General features: G+C 39.7%; 2 protein-coding genes across 5 annotated transcripts in view; both read right to left on the bottom strand.

The window, feature by feature from the left end:
- LOC111082928 (protein madd-4) overlaps nucleotides 1–13750 on the bottom strand; it is a 77549-nt gene that overhangs the window by 59207 nt on the left and 4592 nt on the right. For 3 of the 4 annotated variants that reach the window (XM_022379179.2, XM_022379177.2, XM_022379175.2), the window contains exon 1: nucleotides 4847–5036. The exons of the other annotated variant lie outside the window; for it this stretch is intronic. The gene's annotated coding sequence lies outside the window, so the exon portion shown is untranslated. Of the gene's footprint in view, nucleotides 1–4846; nucleotides 5037–13750 lie in introns of those variants that run through there. 4 annotated transcript variants of the gene reach the window in all.
- Nucleotides 7986–8980, bottom strand: LOC111082933 (C-type lectin 37Da-like). The gene is made up of 3 exons (XM_022379186.2): nucleotides 8859–8980; nucleotides 8497–8800; nucleotides 7986–8437 (listed from the first exon to the last, which is right to left on the bottom strand). The coding sequence occupies exons 2-3, from the start codon at nucleotides 8636–8638 to the stop codon at nucleotides 7986–7988; spliced, it is 594 nt and encodes a 197-aa protein (XP_022234878.2). The 5' UTR covers nucleotides 8639–8800; nucleotides 8859–8980.

Below are 13750 nucleotides of genomic sequence, written 5' to 3' on the forward strand. Positions count from 1 at the left end.
AATTTTTCACAAGTGCCAACTCCCCGAATTACTCACTCAACCCTCTCTATGGCTTGCTGTCTGTCTGTCTGCCCTGTCTGTTTCCTCATTAACATTTCAATACCTCGCGTACGCGCACTGTCATGAGGCAGAGGCCAAACGCCCTTTGTTTGGCTTTCTTGTCTGTCTTTTTTTTTTTTTTTTTGGTAGGCAATGCAATCGCAGTAGGGCGTGGCAATTATGTTTGCCCCATCATTAGTGACGGCTCACAGCAGAAGGTGCGACGACAACTTCAACTCCCATTCCGTTTCCGACTCTTACACCGATCTCCCTCTCTCTCGCTCTCTCTAGCTCTGTGTTTGTGGCCATCCATTGGGAGAGTGCAACGCTTGATTGAAGCCCACGCACAGGTAGCCCGTGCCACCACCATGCCCCATTCCCCATTCCGCTCCACCATTGAAATACATCTATTTATTATCAGAATTTCGAAATATTCAAATGGGCGAAGGGGAACAACAAATTGGTTTTGGGTGAAACTTGTTGCCCCCTGCAGCAGTCGCAATCGAATTTGCAGTCATCTAAACAGAAAAATACCCCCCATCCCAGGGGGGATCCCTACCCAACCATCTATCCCCGGTTCCTTTTTGGGCTCCTCCGTTCACCTTCTCGACTTGACGATGTTGCCGTTGACAGGCGAGCGAGCAATAAGTTTCAAATAGTGCCGACAGTTCCGTCGAACGTCTCGTCGCTCATGTCAAACGGAATCAAGATGAGAGCGGGGCAGAGAGTCAGCGCGAGGCACGGAATAAACATGAGAGGAGGGGCAACAAGAGAGGAGGGAGCAAGTGGCAGCATGATTGGGAAAGGGATTACGGGAGAGGTGAGAAAGGAAGCAGTAATCGAAGCATTGCCTGCCGGCTGACTGCCTGCTGCCTGCCTCCATCCTCCCCTTGAACTCTGATGCCGTTTCGATTTCAATGAATTTCATTCAAGTATTTTGGCATACTACACTGAGAGAAAATCTGTGCTTAAAGGTACGAAAAAAGATGAAAAAATATTTAAAAAACAAGCAAGAAATATTCAAAGAAAATAAGGAAAATCAAAGATATAAAAAAAAGGGAAAAAAATGTTAGAACAATTTAAGAACAAATTAAAAGAAAAAGTTTCAGAAATTGTAACCAAAATTTACTTAATTATTTTCCAAAAAAAAAAGTACTGAATTTTTCATAAATTTCTTCTATACCCAAATAGCCAGACAAAACAATTCCTTTTCGCGCCTAAACTTCCCGACAAATCAATTTGCCTCTAAAATAAAGAATTTATGCCCCCTAAAAATATTTAATCAGCGGCACATTCCGTCGCATCCCCACCAACATCTAGCAGCAGCAAAAAAAAAAATCCATTAAGAAATCTATGGGGCACTTAAAATTCGTTCTAGCCGCAGTGTCCGCACACACACAGAGAGAGTGAAAACCATTTCCTTGCATTTTGAGGAAAAGCAGAAAGAATTTCCTGCGCTCCGACCAATAAATTATTTACCATGTATAAATCAACGCAGAACAGGAGGAGACGAGCGAACGCGCACACGAAACTGAAACTTGAAAACATGTTAAAGCCATTCAAAGATTTATTTGTAGTCGGGCAAAGGAAGGGAAAGGGGTTCCAAGGAAAAAAGGGAGCTAGATGCAGAGGCACAAGTCCATTCAGGCCTCGTCCTGCAGGTGTGTGTGTGTGTGGAGGCCAAAAGTGAAATAAAATCTAAAAATGGTCAGAGACACAGACAGAGAGAGAGAGAGAGAGAGAGAGAGAGAGAGGGAGACAGAGTGCTAAAAAGTAAAGTTCCATTTGCAGGTGGAAGATGTTACCCACGACGTTCTTTATTTTATTTTTAATTTTCACCAAAGAATATGTGTGTCAGGGAATATGGAGGGAGGAATACGGGTATGGGTAACCGTATCCAGGTGCACCTCCCTTGCCCCCACTGCCACTTGGTGGTGCTACTCCAAACAACTTGCACAAAACTTCATCGTCGTCGTCGTTGTCGTCGTCATCGTTCCTCTGGGGCCGTGGGGCACTCGAAAGACGGTTCGCATGTCTGGCGGTCTACGAGAGTCTGCTCTTTGATTTCGTGGCAGATTTCAAGTGTTTAACTTCACGGATGAGGCAGAGGGGCAGGGCCAAGAGACTCCCTCCATGCAGTTTCATAATTTACTGCCTTGGCGGGAGTTGGAGTTTTCGGGATGGAAGTTTTTGCCATTAAGCAGTTGCATTAACCGCATCCGTCTTTTCATAGAGAGAAGAGAAGAGAAGGGAAACATCCTCCCTACCACCCTCTCCCTCTGGCTTTAAATTGGAATCCCCTAAAAAAAACCAACCCCAAACCAAACCAAACCATAAGACCCGACCCCGAAATTCTCAGCTAAAGCGCATTTAAAGCTTCGATAAATGCTGCTCTGCTTTTCAGATTGAAGAGACTTTTGCGGATATACTTTATAAGACGATAATTGGCTTATGATGGGGGGATGGCTTACGGGGAAGCGATTCACAGAGATTGTATTTCAAAAGATATATAATATGTATACAAAGAAGTTTTATTTTTAATACGATTTGGAAAGGGAATTATTGAGATTATATGTGGATGGGATTACGTAGAATAAATGGAGGAGTGTGTGCGCCAAAGGAGGAGCAGAATTTCTGTAGATAAATGATTTTAATGTACGTGGAGTAGATACCTACAGGCAGAAGAGTTCACTATATACGCCAAGAGATCTAAGATATCGCTTTAGAAGCAGGAGATCCCTGTGAGTCAAGTAATATATATGCACCTTTCCATAGGGTCTGGTTTTCCACCGGTAGCGCTCTCTAAATATTTTTCTTTTGTAGAGAACGTAGCCATTAGCTTTCTTTTAAGCAAAATCTCTAGATAAAACCTCTCATACTTTTAATATCACATTAAAACGGCTCTCTTAGACTCTGATTATGATACCAGTTTGAAGAGAAAATTTTACCTTTAGCAGAATTTATTTGAATATATTTTTTACCATCCAGTTCTTAGCAAATAATCCCCCATAAAACGCACACACTTTTGCTCAAAATCACCCACTAAAATCACTTATCTAAACGGAACACAAAAGCTACGAACATAAGTGCCTCCTAGAACTATTAAAATATAACTTTTCTCTACCCACAAATGGAACAATAAATCACGAAACCAATCCAAAGGAAACCTCTAAGAAGAACCCTCTAAATATGACACGCTCTAAAGATTGCTTTATGGTTTTACCTGTAACCATTTGGATGGTAAAGCGTAAAGCTGCAAAGGAGAATGCCCCCCAATCTGCTTCGCCCCAATAAAGTTGCCATAAAAATACTCGTACATATGGGGCAGATCAGATGTTTGAGTCCCAATTCAAATCCAAATCCAAATGCAGACTGCCGTCGGAAGGGAGAACCTAATAAGTGAAGCTAATCTAAAACGCACACAGACGCACGCAAATAGACACACACACACACACACACACACACACACTTAGATGCTGAGAAATGTCGAGAGCTCTTTTCATAAAGGCCTAAAAATGTTCCAGACACACAATGGGAATTATGCCAGGGGAGAGACAGGGTGAGAGAAGGAAGGGAGGGGCAAGACGGGTGTATTCCGCAGTCGGGTACTCTTTTAAGTAAATTATAAAGCATTGAAAAATGTGTGTTTTTGTTGAATGAATGAGAATGAGACTCAGAATCAGAATCAGAATAAAATGAAATAAAATAAAATAAAATAAAGCAAATAAAAGGCTAGAAAGTATGCAAAAAGTCAACGACAGTTGAAAAGAGTCCACCGAGACAGCCAGACAGACAGACACAGAGAGGGGTGGTGCGACACGAAAGGAAATGCAGACAATGTGGAGAATGTCGGGAATTGTCGCCTTCGCCTGTGTGGGTGCTGTGCTGTGCGGTGTGTGACGGTGTGTCTGTATATCTGTATGTCTCTTCTGCCTTCTTCAAGTCCTGATGATCCTTTTGCTACGTTTGGGCTCTGCATTTTCATTGTCCTTTCTGCTGTTCGCCCCCGCACCCCACGCAAAGAATGTGTGTAATGTAACATTTACCAGGCTTAAAGTTCAGAAAACTATTTACAGTTTCGTTTCAGTTCTGGCCCAAAAAAAGGGGTTCGTTCCAGACGTTCATAAAAGCTTGTCAGAGGCAGTGGGGTGTCGGCTAAAAGGTGTTTTTTGGTTGGGGTTTAAGGTGGTTTTTATGAGTCTTGGGGCTTAAAAGGTATTCCAGACAGAGAGCAGAATGAATATGAGTAGATAGATGAGGGAATATACGGACTATGGACCATCTGCTTCTTAGTTTGGTTTCATTTATGGCAGCAGCAATAGCAAATGTCGGGTTTTGATATCATTATTCTTGCTGTAAATAGTCCTGAATGTCATCCATTGGTAGAGGCTCGGTAGAAGTTCGCTAGAAGTTATAAATAGCCGCTCAAACCGAATTAAATATGGATAGAAAACGAAGATATCGGCTCAAAAATGTCCCTTTAAAATGATTGCTTTTTAACTGATTTTTAGCAATATTATATTTTTAATTTGTTTTCTTTTTTCCTCTCCTTTTATTTATTATTATTATTTTATTTTTGTATTATTATTGTTAATTAAATAAATAAATATTAATTGCCCTTTGCACCCTTTTCTTAATAAACTTTTTCGCGACGCGAAACTTGCAGAAAAAAGTTGTCTGTGTTCGAAAAGTTTTACTGGTGCCGGAGACACCTCCTTTAACATAAAATGAATTACAACTATGGATAGGGTACCCCTAACGAGTACCCCTAATGTCAAATGTAATGTAAGTGCATTAAGTGACATACCCCAGTCGGTAGATGAAAGATTTGATACCACGCTCTCGCACATGGGCATCCAAAGAGCTGTGGCGCGGGAGAGGAAGAAAGAACAGTTGCTGCTGCTGCTGCTGCTAATCCACTTTACCAGTTCTCGTGCACACACACACACACACACACACAGAGACTCTGTGGCACGAATGAACACGCGCGTGGCACGCACACACAGACACACACACAGGCAGGTGAGTCGGGCTTTCGTTGTTTTATTTCTTGCACTGATTGTTACACTAAAATCGAATTAAAGTTGCCCGCTGCTTCTGCTGCTGTTGCTGTTGCTGCTGCTGCACTTGCCGCACTTGCCACACGTTGCACAACAACTTTCGCCTGCAACTTTTACTTTGTTTGCCGCTCCGCGCACAGGATACGGGAGGACACGGAACACAAAAAACTTTCAAGACGTGCAGCAGAATTCCCTTCACTTCGTTTTTTTTCTTTCCTTTTTCTTTGTTGGATTTTTCTTGGTTTTTCTTCGCTTTTGTTTTGTTTTTCTTTTCTTTTTGTTGTTGTTGGATGCTGGAGCGCGTAAAAGGGATTTTCTAATAGGAAAAACGCGAAAACGCGACAAAAGTTATCCCGGCTGCTCCTTTGGATCCGGGGATCCTTTGAATGGTGGTGGGCGCCTTCTTTTTATGATGTATTTATTATAATTATATGTTTTTATTGTATCTCGTTTTCGTGCGAAGATCAAAGGGGAACGGAAGTTTGCGGCTTTCTTTTCCGGTACTTCAATTAATTTTTTTTTATGGTTCTAAATGTTTTACATCTTTTTGTGTTTAAATGTTTTAATTGGTGTTTAGCTAAAGTTAGGAATTGGGTTTGGGAATTAAATTATTAATATGTTGTATGTGATTTATGTTCGTTTTAGAAAATATTTGTACTAGAAAATCCACTCAAGTTTAATCGCAATTACTATCTATTTTATTTTGTTCTATGAAAATCGAATAATTCCAGAATTTTCGCAGCTTCTACAATCTAAAAATCCATTTCCATTGGAATTATTTATGATATACTCGATCCAGCAATCAATTCCCAGAAAATCCAGAGCCAAGGAATCCAAATTTCTGTTGCATTTCAAGGGATATCAAGAGTATTAAAAATAGCAAAAGGTTCTGAAGAATGCTTAAGTTTTTCTATCCATATCAAAAATATTGAAAATTTTGTTGGAAATGCAGAATATCATAGCGGAAAATCATAGCAGAATATCAACGAATGTTGAGATTTCTGTTTCAGTTTGGAACGCAAAGAAATTTATTTAAATTATATTTATATAATATTTGATTTTATATATCCTTTGAAATTCTCTAAATGATATTTTTGTATCCTAATGATCGAGCTTTGTTTTTTTATCATCAAATATTATCCCTTTTTTTGTATCAAGCTTTTTTGATCATTATATAATGTTCTTATATATTGTATTATTAAGTTTTTCCACTTTATCACGATTTTGGTTTTTGTAATTCTATTTATTTGATCTCCAACTTTTTGTTTCTTCTCTCTTTTTTTTTTTTAATAATTTCTATATATTTTTAGTATTGTTGGATTTTTTAAATATTTATTTTTCGTGTTTAATATTTTGTTGTTGCACTTTCACTGCAGTAACAATCATTGCAACACGCCGAAACTACACTCACACGCGAAATGTTACGAATGCGGCATGGAACAGCTTGCGGCATGCGGCATGAAGTTCTAAGCAAGGGCTCAGCGCAGTGTAGTTGGGGCCTCTGTTGGGTCTTGGGGCTTTCACTCTTACCGGTGGCACGAACCGTTCGCGTCGAAAGTCAAAACTTGAAAAGCGGAAATCCATCGGCTGAAAACAACGGCCTTCGTGTCTCACATGCGCGATTCAATGTTGCCAGCAACAAACTGTAAATGCTGCCAGCAGCCTTGCTGCTGAGTTTGAGTGAAATTTGATTTCCCCTCCAAGAGCTGAAATTGGAGTAAAATTATTAAATTTCTCCACAATGAGCTATGTTGCCAGCATTTGTTGCTTGGTGAGTCTCAACATTGAGGGGTAATGTTCCCAACAACGTTGAGTGTTTCTCAGCATGAATCCTACGAAGGGGTAAAGTTTCCTTGCATGTTGCCATCAACATCAAACCCATGTTGCTCTACATTTGTTGCTCAGCACAGGAAATTCAAAAGATGATTACCAAACAGATTTTTGGCTTTGTTTAGATGGCTTGTACCGTGAAGAATCCATCTTTCATACATTTTTCTTTATCTCTGATGTGAGTAATTAGGGTCTGGGCTGGCGGATTAGGCTGAAGAATGGCTATTCTGTTCTTTGTTTGAGGTCTTTTCTGAAAGCGTTTAGAATACTTCCAACAAATCAAGCAATTAGTGTGGGAATTGGTCTGAGTGCAGACAATATTTGTTGCTTGTCACTTAAGTTGCAACTCAATTTTCGTGTAATAAATTCAAAGGAACTTTTAGTTATTTCAGAATTTAAGCGGAGTTAATAACTTAGTTTTTTTTATATGGCTTAAGCCGTTTACCAAAATTTTTCTTTTTCTATGAATATAAGAGGAAATAATTTTCTAAAGAAGAACCAATTTATTCCAATAAATAAATTTAAAATAAAAAATATAAAAAATTAAATAGTGAATTTTGTACTATATATTCTGCTACATGGCAACTACACAGAGGTAAAAATCGCAAAGGCAACACCTGACGAGAAAATCGACTAATCTGTGGTGAATAGGCGCGCGACCACCTACAAAAAGCATCCGACAGAGGCCGTTTTAATATTATTTAATATTTAATGCATTTGAGTTTAACTTTTTCGATCTAATCTCGACTTTCAGTAATATTTATTAAAAAAAAAAAAAAAAAACCATGAACCAAGACTACGATAGGGCCAGCCTAGAAATATAAATAATATAATATAAATATAAAATCGTAATTGAAGCGCCTCTTGTATGGGTTCGATCTGCCATTCAATACATTGCGATTCTTGCTGATATGTTCTCATGATAAGTGCAAGTGAAATTGTTAGAGATGTGTACTCTGCTTTGTCCATATACCACCCACCCTCCTACCCGATATAAATACGTACATAGTACTGGATACTCGTTTGAATTAAGACACTCGTTTATGCAATTTATTTTTACCAAATAACGAAGGAGGCTGTCTTCGGGCGAGGAGCTTCACAAATATACCCATGACGCCTTCCGCACTCCGCATCGTCGATGCGGGGCAAAACAGCACCAGTTCTATTTAAAACATCGCATCTCTCGTTACCACCCTGATCATCTGGCTGAGCGTAACCCCAAACAGTGCTTGGCAAAGGTTCGCCACTCGTGAACCAGACATGCTCGCCCTTAACTGCCGCATCAGTTCCAGAAGTCCATAAGAAAGAAAAACCGTCAGCGGGTCCCATATACGCATCAATTGCGTCCAGCTCCTCACGGGTCTCGAAGCTGACTAGCTCGGCGCCCATTTCATGGCAAGCTAAATAAGCCTGAAACCAATTCGATGACTCTTTCTCAACAATGTAATAGTATCCATCGCCGATCTGCACAAATGGGGCTGTAGCTATGTTTAGGTCCTCAGGCACTCCTAATTCAACGATAATAAGTTAATAATAATAAAATTAGTAATAAGATAATAATTCTTACCATCAACCACATGTGATGTAATATTATATGCTCCAGCTAGGGAGAGCAGCCCCAAGGCGGCCAGACATAAAGTGAACCTTGCAAACATTTTGCCAATACTGCGTCGCTTAGCCCAGTAGCTAGTTCTTTTATGCCATGCCATTATCTTATCTTATGATTGCAAATTTATGGTTCTCTGGAACACCTAATCGTTCATGCCAGTTTAAACGAATTCATAATTAATCAGTGGGCAGAGCATTTATCAGATCATTTAACCAATACTTTTTGGAAGCACTTTGACTCAATTCATACTTATCGGGCATTCCTGTAGAATATTGCTCTCATTGCGTAGCAGTCTATTGTACATATGTACATATACATACATATAAATAAGTCTGTAAAGTTTACCATATAAAAGACACTTCCTTCGCAATGGAACTTCACAGATATATAGCTCAACCCTCTCGCACACCGCAGCGTTTATGGCAGTGCCGTTCTTTCCTTTATATACAAATATGTCGCATCTCTCGTTGCCACCGCTATCATTTGGCTCTCCGGGATACCAAACGTCGTCAGCAAGGGGCTCAGCATTTCAGAACCAGACATGCATGCCCTGTATTCCAGTATTGCTTCAACCTGTACCCAATAGGTATATACGCATCCATTGCGTCCAGCTCCTCACGGGTCTCGAAGCTGACTAGCTCGGCGCCCATTTTCCGACAAGCTAAATACGCCTGATACCAGTTCGCTCTATTATTATTCTCAATGTAATAGTACCCATTGCCGATCTTCACGAACGGGTAAAAATCTAATAAGAGTATGTTTAGGCAGTCAGAGAATCACTTGCAAATACTAATATTGTACATATGTACATATGTATATTACCATCTCCAATAATTGGTGTTACGTTATACGCCCCACATAGGGAAAGAAAGCCCAAGCAGGCAAAGACTCTGATAATTCTCCTCTAAGGTTTACCCTTTTATAGCCCAATAGACAAACGCATCTTATCAAATCTATTGGAAATTACGATCAAATACAGCACAGCTACAGTTCCAATATTGCAACACAAACATTGCAATCTGTTGCCAATATTTGATTGTTTTGATTAAAAATCAAAATATTTTTATTGAGGGAATTCCTGGTAATTGTACATTTACTCTGATATCAGTTGCCGCAAACAAAACATAATAAAGAAGCTTTCACTGAGCGATTGAAAAATATAGCGAATCTTTTATGTACATACGAGTATATGTTTAAGGAAGAATAATTAATTCTAAATATTAATGCTCGATTTATACATAAGTAATGCATCTCTTTAGAATTAATACCGGCATGAAGTTCTATGTCTCACATGCGCGATTCAATGTTGCCAGCAACATGTTCTAAGTGCTGCCAGCATCAGTGCTGCAGAGTTTGAGTGCCATTTGAGTTAGTTTTCCGATTTCCCCTCTAAAGGGGAAAGTGTGCATCAAGTTGTGGTGACTGTTGCTCAACATCTGTTGATAAGAAAGTATTTCTCAGCATGAATCTTACGAAGGGGTAATTTTTTTGCTACCTTACATGTTGCTAACAGCATCAGATAATTTTCTTTTCTTTTGAAAAAATGGTGAGAAATAAATTAAAAACTAGAAAAATTTTAAATGAATTCTTAAAGATTAAAAATTAAAAACCTAGTTTTGCTGCTTGAAGTTCTGCTACATGGCAAACACACAGATGTAAAATTGTAACGACGACATCTGGCGAGAATTTTGAGTAACGAAACATGCCAAATCATGTTGCAGACTCAAACTTACGATTTCCCCTCCATGAGAAAGTGTTGTTGCAGCTTGTTGCTGAAGATTTGTTGCAAAGCAAATGTTTCTCAGCACTGTATCAACATGCAGGGGTAATGTTGCAACATAATGTACGATAAGGGGAAATAATAGCGTCTCAATATGTTGCCAACAGAAGACATAGATGTTGCTCTACAATGCTGCTCAACTTTTGTTGAGCACAAAACCAAACAAAACCTTCGAAGAAACGTTTGAAGAGTTTTTCCGTTTTTCCGCTTTTCACATTGAGAATTGAAAATTCATTTTGGCTTTACTATATTCTCTAATATTCTCTAAGGTTGAGTTTCTTTCGGCTAGACTGCATTTTGGAGACTATGGCAGCTAGATATTTGAAATGCTGCCCCGCAGATCAGCTTTTCAGCAGAACCAAAACCTGAGTGGCGTGCTGGGGGCAGGGGAATATCTTACTGTTCGGACCCACTTTTCAATTTATTTCTAATGCGCTTAAGATTTGGTTGGTTGAAGAAATGCAAGCGATGCTGGGGGTCCGTTCCCAAGGTGCGAGAGAGTGAGGGATAAAAAGGGCGATAAAAAGTGGACTTTTGTCAACGCTTTCTATTCCAATCACAGCATCAAAATCAATCTCTTAACATATTTTTCGCATCCATTCGATTTATTTTATAAAAAGTAAGCCTATTAACGCCAACACGAACACAACCACACGAATGCGGGGGGGGCTATGGGAATTCTTTGGGCTTTTCTTTGTGCTGGTTTATGAGTTTATGAGTGCCACTACAATCGTAAAAAAATCTCAGACTTATTTAGCTGCAGCTTCAGTAGAGTGGGAAAATTTTAGACATGATGTGGAAATTGTGACATTATTTACAAATGAAATTTTGTAATTTAATTCAAATTTACAAATAAATAAACAAATAAAATATTTTCCCGTAGACTGCATGTGGCATCTACTGTTTATTCCCCTTCATTAACCTTCCCCTTAGTTGTTCAAATTCACACTTCCATTAACACTCGAAATCTGATTTTAGTCCTTGACACAGGCATATGAATAAAATATATATTGCACACAAATTATGCCAAAAATCAGTGGATATTGAAAATCAATTTCCAATGTGGCAAAAATTATGGAAATCGTTTGGCCCAGTTTGTGGTCATTATTGAACTGTCATTTAGACCTGCCCAACACAGTCACAGAAATATATATATATAGAGAGAGCCATACACAGATTGGGCATTCAGCAAATGGAAAACTGATTGTAACTCTCTTTTTCGACACGCTTAAATAATTATTATAATTATCCTTCAAATGTGAACAGTATCAGCAGCAGCAGCAGAATCGACTGTGTAAAAAACATTGCCTTCGAAGCCTTGTTTCTGTTTCTGTATTTTTTTTTTTTTAATCGGCTTACAAATGACACGCCTAATAGCTGGCTGGCTTTATGCCCCCTACAATGAATGAATGAACGGATGAATGGTTGCTTTTTTCATTTATTTATTTATACCGGTGGGGATACCCTACAAATAGCAAAAGGGGATTGAGGGGGGCTTAGGCTGGTAGATGGGTGCGGAAAGTTCAATCGGAAATTTTTGTACAAAAGGACAACAACAATTTATGGTGTTTTTTCTGCAGTGTAGCATTATGAAAAGTAACTTTAGATTTATAAATAATCGCTTTGCTCTAAGGCAGGGCATCCCTTCTTCTATTTAAAAATGTTTCTTTCCCTATTTGTGGCACAATTTTTCAGCATTTTTCAGGCTCATCATTTTTCTTTCGGTGGACTATGGACGATGGCAATTCAATTTCATGGCTCTGTGCGTAGGACAATTTACCCCACTGTGCAAGTGCTAAATAGTTGACTGAATGGCAGACACGCAGACACGCAGACACACACGCCGACACACTCCCACGCGCAATGCAGCAGGGGCATGCCACACCGATACACGCTCGTCGTACATTGGTGGTACGTACATTCTGCAAATAAATGAACTGAAGCGTTGATAGCCTCTCTCACTCACTCTCTCTCTCTCTCCGCTTCCATGGACATTGGGTACGTTCCCAGGCTTGCAAGGGATCCATCGCAGCAGCAGCAGCAGCAGTAGTAGCAGCAACGTGGCTACGTGGCATGGAGCATAATGAAAACTTTTCGATCGAATGCACTTTAGCCCCCGACTCCGACTACAGGCGGCTGCTGGACGTTGGCTGGACGTTCGAATGGCTGTTCTGTTGGCTGTTCTGTTGGCTGCTGCCAATGCAAACACATAATTGTTCATATGGTTGCAGGATGTGCAACAGCAACAACAACAACAACAACAACAACAACAACAACAACAACAACAACTACAAACAGCTACAAATGTGTGGCAATTGCCATTTTAAAGCTGTCGATAGAGTGAGGCTAGCATTTAGCTTGATTTCTCCATCAAAATTCGCTTGAATGCTCGCTACATGATTATATTTATTATAATTTAATATTGTGCATTTTCTGTAGTGAAATATTACATGAAAAAAATCAATCTAATCCCTCAAAACACAGCCACAATAAAAGCATATGGGAGAACTAATCAACATTTCCATTATTACATTATTTCCAAATCATTTAAAATCCTCTTAAAAATATCTTAATGGCACTCAGAAATCGTTGATCCCTCCCTAAATAAAGAAGTAATCCAGCTAACAATAAAACCCTGCACAGATCCCACCAGCAGAACAGAACAGAACCCTTTTCGTAATAATTATACCCACAAAAATAAACAAAACAAAGAAAGTAAAATAAAATAGAATAAAAAGAAGAAAGCACACCTCACCCCCCACCCCAAAAATGTTATGATGATGAGTAGCCAGAAATTATCACATAACTTTTCATTATGCTCATAGGAAACCAAATCGAATTTGAATTTGAATTCGAATGCTGACCCATGACCAAATAAAACCTTTTTCCTGACCTCAGCGATGCCTTTTGTGCTGCGTTACGGATATGCCACGCCAAGGGGCACAAACACTTCAGCAAAATCAACACACACAAAGAGGGGACCCCACAGACGCGCCGAACAGAACAGATGGAAACATATTGCTTTCATCACCTGTAGACACACTCTATTCGAAATGTTCTCTCAACAATTTGTAAGCAGTTATCCTTATCCCCCCGGACCCCCTAAAAAAGGGCTTCAAACAATTAAGATTTCGATACAGAACGCACGAGTTAGCCCCCAAAGGAGGGGCAATGCAGGAAAAGGTCAGGTCAGGGGCCGCGCTAAACCGGTCTTCGAGTTTGCCCCTGCCCCTTGCGCTTCCACTTCCACTGAATATTAAATAAAATCAACAAATAAAATAAAAACAAAAGGCCGGCCGCAACCAAGTCAACCCAATGAAATTTGACTAATTGCCTGAAGGTAGTGCCGCCTGCCGCCTGCTGCCTGCCGCCTGCCACACATTGCATGCATCTCTTGCGGCAAACCTCCCAGACAGTCGTCGGGGCAGGCAT

Source organism: Drosophila obscura, unplaced genomic scaffold (genome assembly GCF_018151105.1).
Source record: "Drosophila obscura isolate BZ-5 IFL unplaced genomic scaffold, ASM1815110v1 contig_179, whole genome shotgun sequence".
NCBI lineage: Eukaryota > Metazoa > Arthropoda > Insecta > Diptera > Drosophilidae > Drosophila > Drosophila obscura.

Bases quoted from the DNA above. Each gene is read 5' to 3' on its own strand.
- LOC111082933 (XM_022379186.2), bottom strand. From the start codon at position 8,638: ATGGCATGGCATAAAAGAACTAGCTACTGGGCTAAGCGACGCAGTATT. The intron at 8,438-8,496 runs GTAAGAATTATT...TCGTTGAATTAG, and splicing joins TACATCACATGTGGTTGATG to GAGTGCCTGAGGACCTAAAC.